The sequence below is a fragment of the Cryptomeria japonica genome, chromosome 5 (assembly GCF_030272615.1).
Source record: "Cryptomeria japonica chromosome 5, Sugi_1.0, whole genome shotgun sequence".
NCBI classification, from domain to species: Eukaryota; Viridiplantae; Streptophyta; class Pinopsida; order Cupressales; family Cupressaceae; genus Cryptomeria; species Cryptomeria japonica.
The window spans coordinates 294206827-294219014 of record NC_081409.1 but is presented as its reverse complement, the minus strand read 5'-3'; the positions used below and the strand labels follow the sequence as shown (position 1 = coordinate 294219014).

General features: G+C 34.2%; 1 protein-coding gene across 1 annotated transcript in view; it reads right to left on the bottom strand.

Moving 5' to 3' along the window:
• Positions 1–2745: 2745 nt before the first annotated feature.
• LOC131045824 (uncharacterized) overlaps positions 2746–12188 on the bottom strand; it is a 108010-nt gene continuing 98567 nt past the window's right edge. Inside the window, exon 4 of the mRNA XM_057979481.2 lies at positions 2746–3289. Within this exon, the coding sequence (XP_057835464.1) occupies positions 3222–3289 (68 nt within the window). The 3' untranslated portion in view covers positions 2746–3221. The remainder of the gene's footprint in view (positions 3290–12188) is intronic.

Sequence of the window (12188 nt, the reverse complement as noted above, 5' to 3'; positions counted from 1 at the left end):
TCTAGAGTTGTGAGGTTGAGTTATCTCCAAGAGCGACTTGCATCATGTAAGGAAAGTTCCTTTCTCTTGCATGTTGATGAAAATCAGTAGGGCTATATATGTAAGATCATTGTAACAATCTTGTTTGTATTCTAAAAGGAGAATTTGCTCATGAGGCTGAATAGAAGATCCAACATTTGCAGGTTTTTCTCTACATTGGGGTTTCTTGGGTATATCTATGTTATTGTGTTTTTGTGATTGACTTCTTGTTATTTTTTTGCTTTTGCTATTATTAATTGTTAATTATCCCAGTGTATTAATTGTTATAAATCAAATAGACAAGAATTGTTTTGGTTCTATTTTGTGAAATATATTGAGCAATTAATATGTAGTTGACTAATGAGAAATTAACACACATTTCTCCTATGAACTCTTGAACACAATGATGACTAATAAACATTGTTTTTGCGTATAAAGAAGGATCGCGACTTGAAAAAAGGCCCTATAAAAACTACGATGCAACAAAAGAGAGTCACACAAATGTCATGAGGAAAGTTGAGTAGTTGTGAGTAGTAAAAATCATGTGTTGATTGAAAGTTTCAAGAACACCACTTGCAAACTTTGTGCATCAAATTCATGGGCAGCACTGAGCATGTTTCTAGGGCGCAAATCCCAATAACAGGTGATGATTGACTTAATCTATCAAACTTTTATTTGTATCAATTCACTTGTACAAGATATATCACTAAAATGCACTCAAATTTTTAGATCTTGTGTTCTTTTCCATTATTTGGTAAGAAAGCTATCTAAAATCCATGATTGTGCAGTGGAGGATAAGTTGCAGCTCTAGAAAGCAAACAAAGATTATACTAGCTACTTAATTTGAGTAACAATGTTCTTTGAATTCATTAGCAACGAAGAAGCCTTGTTGTAATGATCAAATTTGTTTCGAGTGTATATCATAAAAAACAAACACAATTCCTTGGCATCTACCTTGTAAATCTTGTGACATGGTTCCAACATCCTTGGAAAGTGTCCTAAGGCACTTAGAGTGTATTGCAAAAATATTTTGTAATATTTATTCTCACTATTGTTTGTAATACATTCATAAGGGATGATGGGTTCCACTAGCAACCATAAAGGTGGATTGTAAACACAAATATTTAGTATTGTTTTCCTCACATGTGGATACCTAGAATAAGATAACTAATGACTTGGGAAGTGGACAAATGAGTGACCTTTGGGCTTCTCCAAGTGGGTGATTGGAAGAGGCAACAAGTGTCTCTTGGTATCTTGTCATTTATTACAACTAATATAATGTTTATCTTGCAAGATCGAGCGCCCAAATTGGAGGGTATGTATTGGACCCAAAATCGACGTTCTTTTGGCTTACATGGAAGTAATCCAAGGGTTGTGGTTGTTTGGAATGAAAAATCTTCTTTGGACACCTTTATTGGTAATTTTGGAGCTCTTGTCATTCCATAAATACAACTCTTTGGATGTAGAAAAAATGAGGAACGATTGAATGTAGGATTCAATCCGTGGGAACAAGGACATGTGGGAGGCATAAGGAGGTTGTTAACAAGTGCACAACTGCTGCTACATTGGAGGCAAAGAGGAGAATGAAAATGGAAGCATTGGAATCACATTTATTGTTGATAATTCATTCTCAGACTCTTTTCTTGGTGGAGTTTTTTACCTGCAAGAGTTTCTCCGCGTTAATCTTGTGTTCTGTGGTGTTTTTATTATTGTTGATTTGTACTTCATTGTTGCTATCTTATGGTGATGTTATTCTTTATTCTTTGCTATTACAAGTTCACATAAGATAGGATTATTAAACATGATACGTAAGCTGATTTTTGGAATTAATAAGAAGGATCTAAGCATGGTTTTTCAAATTAAGGCAACCTAATTTTCAGATTTGCATATATGTTTTAGAATTTCATGTTGTAGTTGTTCAAGCCTTGTATCTCATACTTTGATTGGTTTATTGAATAAAAATTGACCTTCACAATCTTTGGTATTGAACATGTTTATTTCCCAAAATACCCAACCCCTTCCCTTTCAAGTCTTCAACCACCTCATACCCTTCTCTACAAAACAATTGGTAAGTGAAATTCTTTTATCAATTCTGAGGAAAGCAGCTCATCAATACCCTCATGAGTACTAAGCTCCTTTTCTTTTTTCCTCCAATAGCCCATGCAAACAGCAGTTGAATGCCCAGCCATAGGACACATTTGGCAAATATTTGATGCCAACTCATATTATCAATCCTCTCTCCTTAACAGCATACTTAGAAGACAAGGTAATTGAAGATGATAACTCCGTGTCAACATCAACATTCACACAGAATCTAGAAAACAACAAACGCTACCTAGAACTAACCACAAGATCAATAGCAATTATGTGCACAAGGAATTATATGTACAGTTTTTACCAGAAATGTCGACAAAATTTAAATTTTTAGCTTTTACCAGAAGCTTTTTACATTATATTTGCATTGCTAACTACCGGTGTACTCCTGAGCTTTAATCATAACCACAAACAGAATTCTGAATTGCAACCCTTAGAAATATCTGAGGATGGTGATTTATTTAAGTACAAATATAGTACTCTTGATAGGTGTAGTACTGTGCATCTAATTGAAATATTAGTGATGTGTGCTCTCTAACTTAAACATTAAAGATCAATTAATTTCAAGATTAGATCAATAATATGAAAATAGTCATTAGCAAGATAAATACACATCCAATAAAATTGGACAGATGAAAGAAATAAATATTTATATGCTTTAGGATTCTGATTGAATAATTATCATATCTACTGGCCATATGATTTCTTATCAAACAATAATTCCATATAAAAGTCAGTTGTTTACGATGTCATTTTTCTTTACATCTGCAAACCCAAACCAATTTAATGGAATGCCTTTCTCAAAAAATTGGACCGACCAATCACAAACTTTGAAATCTTAATAAAGTACACTTCAAGGCAACCTAGCCTTAAAAAAATATCAAAGCTCACCATATTTGTACAACCAAACTTCCAAATGAGAACACATGCAACGTGCATATGTAGGAGTTACTCATCACAGTATATCCAACAAAAAGTTACTAATCAAAGGCTGCAGGGTATGCAACATCGAACGTGAAAGTTATTTTGGATAATCAACCTTTTCTCATCAATTAGAACTTGAAGGGTAGTGCCATAGAATCTCCTGTCATCCTAAGTAGATCTAAATATCAAAAAAACATTATAGCCAAGCCCATAGTCAAGCATCCTGCAGCCACCCAAGGGCTCAATCGCTCACCTGTTTATCAAGTAATATATTAAAACAAATACACATACATACAGAAATCTGAATATAGAATAATTAATTCAAAGTTTACAATCCTTCATGCTACATTGCAAGAAAGACTGGCTGCACAACTTGCGTTAAATTTCTAATCAGAAAATACCAGACAGTGGATAGCAACATGTGCAGAAATGATAATTTCAATATTTTAGGAGGCAGTTCATCAAAATAAGCAGTTGCAAAAATAGATAAACAAATAACCTTTTAGAAGAGCTGTCTTCCTAATATTTTGTTCTTTTTCTTTATTTGTTATTTTTGTCTATTAAAAAACCTGCGTATCATGGTAGGGGAAAGGATCCTAACGTTGAGCATGGACCGATAGTCAGATGAGACATGTTGATCACAAGTTCCAATTTTTGAATAAAAGGTGCCTAAAAGGAGGCAATGGCTACGCAGCGGACAAAATGGCCCGCTGCCATGCTTTCTCCATCGGATGCCGCATGTCATGCCATTCCATCACGTCCGTCCATGGCCGTCCAATCAAACCCAAACGGTCCCATCAACCCGTTACATCTGTCAGTTACATCCGCCAGTTATGAATAATAAATTATATATTTAATTTTTTTATAATAATTTATATGTTTAAAATTTTAATTTATTTTAATAGAAAGTATATTACAATATATAATTAATTGTAAGATATATATATTATATGTAAATTTTAATAATATTATTTTACAAATATAAGTAAATAATAGTTTATTTTTTCTAAATATATTTACTTTTTAAATTAAAATAATTAATAGATTTTAATATAAAAAATAAATAAGTAAATTTAAAATATAAAATAATTAAATGATATTAACATAAGAAACAATTATATGGTGTTTAATATATATTGCCATCGAAATCAATAGTAAATATCAAATTAGTTATTTGTTTTGTTAGGTTAAAATCATAAATAAGTAAATTTAAAATAAAAAATAATTAAATGATTTAACATAAGAAATAATTATATGGTGTTTGATAAGTATCAAATTAGTTATTTGTTACGTTATTTGTTATTTGTTAGGTTGAAATCACTTAGTTAAAATCACTCACGTTAAAATCATAAATAAGTAGATTTAAAATAAAAAATAATTCAATGATTTTAACATAAAAAATAATTATATGGTGTTTGATATATATTGCCATCGAAATCAATAGTAAGTATCAAATTAGTTATTTGTTACGTTATTTGTTAGGTTAAAATCACTTAGTGAAAATCACTCACTTAGTTATCTGTAGGTTAAAATCACTTAGTTATTTGTTATGTTAAAATAATTTAATTATGGTGTTTGATATATATTGCCATCGAAATCAATAGTAAGTATCAAATTAGTTATTCGTTACGTTATTTGTTAGGTTAAAATCACTTAATTAAAATCACTCACTTAGTTATTTGTTAGGTTAAAATCACTTAGTTATTTGTTAGGTTAAAATTTCTTATGTTAAAATCATTTAATTAAAATAAAGAATAATTAAATGATTTTAACATAAAAAATAACTATATGATTTTAACCTAACCTAATCAATAAGTAATTTTAAAATAAAAAATAATTAAATGATTTTAACATAAAAAATAACTATACGATTTTAACCTAACCTTAATTTTAAAATAAAAAATAATTAAATGATTTTAACATAAGAAATAACTATACTTATATTAGTAAAATCAATTATTATTTGTTATGTTAAAATCATATAATTATTTTTTATGTTAAAATCATTTAATTATTTTTTATTTTAAAATTAGGTATTTATTTCTTATATTAAAATTATATTTTCTAAATATATTACTTTTTAAATTAAAATAACTATTTAAAATTTACATATAATATATATCTTACAATTAATTATATATTGTAATATACTTTCTATTAAAATAAATTAAAAATTTAAACATATAAATTATTATAAAAAAATCAAATATATAATTTATTATTTATAACTGACGGATGTAACGGGTTGATGGGACCGTTTGTGTTTGATTGGACGGCCATGGACGCATGTGATGGGATGGCATGGCATGCGGCATCCGATGGAGAAGGCATGGCAGCGGGCCATTTTGTCCGCTGCATAGCCATTGCCCTAAAAGGATACATTTAATACAGCTTATACTCAATAAGATGTATAACAAGAGACAATCATGACGGCACATAAGATATAAGACAATTGGATCATGTTATTAACAAGTTTAGGAATAACTTAAGTTTTAGCATATTTCAAATATGCTAAAGGAAATAGCCTCAAAATGTATGTTCCCCTCCACTTGAGTACATCAAACAAAAAAAATAGTTTAATCATAGAATGATCTTATTAGTTGTACTTTATTGTGCATTATTTGGTGGTTATAGTAATTATTAAACCCTAGCCATATGTTGTGCAGCTACGAGGTCCTCTCCTGTATGGCCTGTAACATTAAAATATTTAATTTTCCAATCGATCAGAGTTATCGGTTTGCCAATATAATTGCTTCTAGATAAGCATGCAGCATTGGCTATTTAGAGGTTCTACACAGAAAATGATGCATTAAACATAGAGATGGTTAATATAAAATTGTTTTAAATTATTATTCCAATAGCAATAACATGCAGAAGATTCATTACGAATATAGTTTAGATGCTAACAAGAAAATAGAAGCGCTTGTTCTCGTTCTCACAGATCTGCTTCTGTCAACTTACCTCTTAGGATTGAACATAATATCAACAGCAAACCTCTGTATGAAGAAGATTATTTCTAAGCTGCATTTACTACTGAGGGAGGTGAAAAAGGATAACTCTTTTTAATTATCTGAGTTACTAAGGAAGGTTTTGTCAATTGTAGATGGGTTTTTATGATGGAGTCTGGATCACCATCCGTGAGTACAGATGTCTTTGGTGCATTGCTTGGAATATAAATACTGGCTGCCAGCTCCAAAGGATTTATTTTCATTTGCATGAATGTTCTATTCACTATCTTAAGAAATCCTTCCCTCAATCGTGATCAATATCCATGCCATGTCTTCGAATATATTAGTTCTTGACAGATCCAGAAGTGAGTTTGGATAGGAACTAAAAGGGTTATCAGTTGTACACTCAGATGCAATAGACTATGCAATTGGAAGTTAGAGCTGTGAAAATGGATCAGTATCATTGACAGCATCAAGAGCAATAGGAAGCACAATTGGTGGTGACAGCTTGAAAGACCAAGTGTTCAGGGTATAAATGTCACTCTTGTTGTTTACTTCCTTTCTATGGTAAATGTAGGGCAATGAATGATCAGAGTCGTGACAACCTTGACATCAAAAGGGTATAACTTCAGAGTCTGATGTTTATGACCATATCTCAAAAGTTTAGCCATATCTTGTCAAACACTCCTTAATGATCAAAGTAGATACAAATTCTACAATCGGAAGGTTTCAATTTTGCAGATGTAAAATATTCACTGAGAATATTTTCAATAGCAAGAGCACTACATCCATTTTTGGCTTACTAATTTTAGGTTTAACATTTTATGTATGTACTAAAACAATAGGAAAATTCCAAGCTTACTAGGAGACCTGGGTACTTGGAGACAACAGAGACTGGTACCAGTACTACTACGGCTATTTTCTAAGATAGGAAATGAGGGTACTTGGAGATGCCAATTTTCTTTTAATATAATATAATAATTTCCAGAAAACATCATGACATAGAACTTTGAAAACAAGAAAAATGGTAAAGTTTAACATTAACTTTAAAATTGAACAAAAATTGAAATTAAAATTGCTTATATTGCTGGTACCACAGCCAATCTAAATTGTTTAGTGAAAGTAAGGTAATATAGGTGTTGAGCACACTCAATATTGTCGGCTAAATAGTGAAGGCAATTTCTCTTTAGACCATTACAATGACAGGTGGATGTCATCATTCCACGTGTCATACATGCATGGTCCAATGCAAAGTTGCAAAGGCGGAGCATTTACAATAGTGCACAATGAAAAGAAGTATAAAGCATATGTGATGCATTATGTTTGAGAATGTAATGGGAAAGCTGTTGCAGATTATGCATAGAGAAATCCCAAGATGGTATGACTGTGAAATTGTGCAGCACAGCTATAAGGCGCACACAGTTCATTTGCCCTAAGGTGTGCTAAACTCAGTGTTCCACGGCCATTGGGGACGGGGAGATGGGGGGACGGGCTTCGGGGAAGGGGGGACAAAGGGAAAAAGTTTCGGGGACGGGGGGACAAAGGGTGGGGGGACTTGGGCCTGGGAGGGGGAAATGCGTTTCCGTGGAACACTGGCTAAACTGGTTAGAGTACATCTTGGCACTATGCAAGCACACAAGGGAATGGCACATGGGATGCAATGCAATGTTATCTTGAACTAATCCGCAAGGTTGTGCTTGGATAAATGCACCATCTTATTGCCTGAGAAAAAGTTTTATATACACATCACTATAGCCAATCAATGATTCATGGGCCAAAATGGAAGTGTTCATCATTTCTTATAGGCAAAACAAATGCAAAAACAGACCCCAAAATTATGTCATCGCAGTGTTCCCTAAAGAGGCAATATTTTTAAAGGCAATTGATTGTGAGGGATAAGTGAAGGATGCAAACTTATTGCCAAAATCATGAACTATCCTGAGCTATATTTAAGGCAAAAATGTACCCAATTTGAAATTCAGGTTTAAATATCTAAGACCAAAACCTTATTAAACCCTAGATTATACTAATATTTGCACAGCAGCATTAACAACTCCAAAATATACTTCAGATATCATTATAATCCCCTAAAATACATTAATGTTTACACAACAACATTTACACCTCAAGATTATACTTCAGACTGAAAAATAATCGAATGATATTGAATTAACTTAATAACAAATATACAAGCCTATATAAAGGAATTACAAGACGGTGTTCTAAAAAGAACAAACCGTTAATCTAAAGCTTAAAACGCTAAATAAAACTAAAAAGCAAACTATGCGTTCTTATGAAAGAAGCAAAAGTTGACTAATGACTAACTAAATGACCGTTAATAGAACCACAAAAGAAGGTAGCTAACTAAAAGAATTGATTATTCTAATACCCTCCCTTAATGGTCATTGTATGAACTAAGTACCCAACAAAAGACATTGCAAGTCTTTTGATCATAAATGCAATGCAAAGAACACTCTGTTGCTACGAAGACCCTCCCAGGATCTACAAAGTGGTAATGACCAAGAATAGTTGATTCCGGATGACTAATGTAACCCTCACATGCGAATTATAGAACTGGCACATGTGAATTACAGAAGCCTAAAACCATGATTTTGAGGAAAAATAGGCACACCCTTTTGTAGAGGAGTACTAAGCACTGTTTGCTCCAGCAACCCCAAAACAGACTGCAAGATACCATAGTTGCAGATGTTCACCTTGGCAACTCCAAGTGCGACCCAAACTTGACTGCAACAAAGCACGATTTTGTGGAAAAAGTAGTCAAACCCTGAGAACTTCGTGAATCACAAAATCCCACGCGAACCCAAGTCAAGAAAAATTGTGGGTTGTCACAGAAACAAACCCACGAGCTCGGAGACGCGAATAAATACGCAGAAAATCGCCACGAAACATAGGAAAATACTGAGGTAAAAAACTATGCCACCGGAAAACCCTAGTGCGAGATAAATATGCACCAAACCGTCGAACCATGTGCAAGAAGATCGCAATTTTTTAGTCGTGAAAATCGTGCGGTAAAAGACACCTTCAGGCGCAAAAATCGTCATTGAAGTCAGAAAAATCGCAGACAAAAAAGAACCCGACACACCCCCTATCAGATGTGCCGAAAAATCAGTGTGAAAATTGTTATTCCAAGTTACAAAAATCAAATAGACAGCTGAACACGAGCTCAAAAAAGAGTCACAAAATTCACCCACAAAAAGAAAACGTGATTTTTCTTGGAGAGAAAAATAAACACCCAGAAGACAAATCCGCCTAGAAAAACACGATCAGCAACCAAAAGTCACAACGCCTAACAAATTGCAAAACCTCGAAAAAATCCGCCTTAAAAAAAGCCCAAACAATTTTTCCATTAAAAAACAATGTTCCACGGGGACGCCTTTCCCCCCCTTTTGGGCCACATCTCAGAGACGGACATTTCCGGGACGGGGGGACGCGACATCTCCCGCCGTCCCCCCACCACCACCAAAGCTCCGTCGGAGACGGGGAAATGTCTCCGCATCTCCAAGTTTCCTTGGGAGACGTCTCGGCGTCTCCAAGTCTCCTTAGGAGACCCCCGGGCATCTCCAAGTTTCCGAGACGGGGGGACGGGGGGATGGGGACGCGACATCTCCCGCCGTCCCCCCACCGCCACCGGAGCTCCGTCGGAGACGGGGAAATGTCTCCGCGTCTCCAAGTTTCCTTGGGAGACGTCTCGGCGTCTCCAAGTCTCCTTAGGAGACCCCCGGGCATCTCCAAGTTTCCTTGGGAGGCTCCCAAGCGTCTCCAAGTCTCCTTGGGAAACTCCCAGGTGTCTCCAAGTCTCCCAAGGAGACTCCCAGGCGTCTCTTAAGGGGAGAGGAGACTTGCAGGAATCTCCCATCCGACATCTCCAAGACTCCTTGGGAGACTCCTAGACGTCTCTTGGGGGGCAAGGAGACTTGCAGGATTCTCCCGTTTGAACACGTCAAACTCAAAAAGCAATTGAAATCCTTGTTTTTTTTAATTTTGAGTGATTTGAGCATTTTGCCATTTTGTCTTTTGTAATGCTATTGCTATTTGCTACTCATTGTAATGATGTATCATGTAATCATCATTATAGACTTCGTGTGATATCATATATTAATATGATATTTTAATAATAGAACTGTCCAATTTGACAATTTCATTTGTCAAATTTTATTTAGCAATTAGCATTCAAGAAATCTTTGTATTTAGATTTAATATTTCAAATTTTGCTATTTTGTAATTTTGCTAATTTCCTATAGTTTATTTGAAATGTAATTCTTATACTATTATACTTATTTTCACAACTAGTTTTTCAAGTACTATAAGTATATCTATAATTAATCACCACCACCACCCTACCACCCCCCCGTTGTCCCCAAACTTAAGCCCTTTGTCCCCCCATCCCCGAAACTCGTCCCCTCATCCCCAACGGCCGTGGAACACTGTAAAAAAAATTGATTAAAATATTTCTAGAAATAATTTCCAAGTAGCTTACAAATTTTTAAAAAATTTGCCAAATCCTAAAAAAGCCCATCAACCTGCTCTAATACCATGAAAAACAATTGAAACAATAATCAAATGATATCGAATTAACTTAAAAACAAATATACAAGCGTATATAAAGGAATTACAAGATGGTGTTCTAAAAATAACAAATCATTAATCTAAAGCTTAAAAAAGCTTAAAACACTAAATAAAGCTAAAAAGCTTAAAACTAAAAAGCAAACTATACGTTCTTATAAAAGAAGCAATAGTTGACTAATGACAAACTAAGTGACCATTGATAGAATCGCAAAAAAAGGTAACTGGCAAAGAAGTAATTATTCTAATATAACTTCTATACTTTACCCTAATATGAATAACCCTAATCCATAGATGAAAAAATCTGCAACAAATCATTTAACTCCTGATTTATCGCGAGTCATTTATGGCAACGATTTAATCTACAAAAAACTCTTGGGCGATTTTTTTGACAAAAATTGCAAAAAATTGGGAGAAAAACTCAAATAAGTCTGTAGTAATGATTTGTCGGGTATTCTTTTACTAATCGCAAAAAATTGGGAGAAAAACTCAAATAAATTTGTAGTAATGATTTGTCGGGTATTCTTTTACTGAATACTGCTACCCCCCTACCCTCGCTACGGATAGAATCCTACCAGCTTCCAGGGGAAGATCCTTCCCGGCTCAGATAATGTTCGACCTTCTATGGTCCGAAGCAATTGGCTATGAATCGAGATCGGACAGAAACGTCGTGGGACCTCAGTGCACGATTCCAGGATCATGCAATTGATTACATAACCTTGCACCTCGCCATTTGTGAATCAATTAGTGTAATTGTGTACCAGTGTTGCAAGACTCGCCAAGCGCCGAGGCAGGTCGCCCTCGCTGAGGCTAATGGCCTCTGGACTCGAACTCGGTCGAGTCTGGCCGGGTTTTGGCAAACTCGGCGAGCCCCAAGGGCTAGACTCTGCTGTCCAAGCAGCAAATAAAAAGTGAAAAAAAAAATGGCTTTGTTTTAAATGAAACAAAAGGTTAATATGTTTTGAGTCTCACCCTAAAATGTCATTTTTGTTGTTTGCAAACACGAGGAGAAAAAAAGAGGGTTTTGAGAAAAAAAAATAAAGGCACTAAAAAGCAGACCAGCAAGTAGATTGAAGAGGAGATTGCAATTGTTGATTGTTTGAGCAAGTTTGTAGCTTGCATTCAAGCATTTAAAGTTGTTAAAGAAGGATTTGGAAGAGGTTTCTAGCAAATTTATAGAGGTAGGTACCATTTTTTTGTTTTTTTTTTTGTTATTTCTTGATTTTCTTAGTTGAAACCCTAGTTTTATTTTTTTCTTTCTATTATTTATTTTTAAGTTTATCTTAATTAGAATAAGAGACATTATGCTGATTTTTTTCATTTATAATATATTACAGCATAATGTCTCAGCCTACCGGTAGTGGAAGTGGTGCCCAAGTTAGACAGGATAAGGCTTGGAAACATGGCATCCCCGGATCAAAAAAAAAAGAAGTAACATGTATTTATTGCAAAACAAAATATAATGGGGGTGGTATTAACCGGTTGAAATTATCACATTGCACAAATAGAATGCCATGATGCAATCCCATGCAAAAAAACACCCTTTGAGGCTATACGTGAAATGCAAGCTCAATTAGAGGAATTTAAAGAAAAAAAAAGAATTAAAAAGGAAGCAAATGG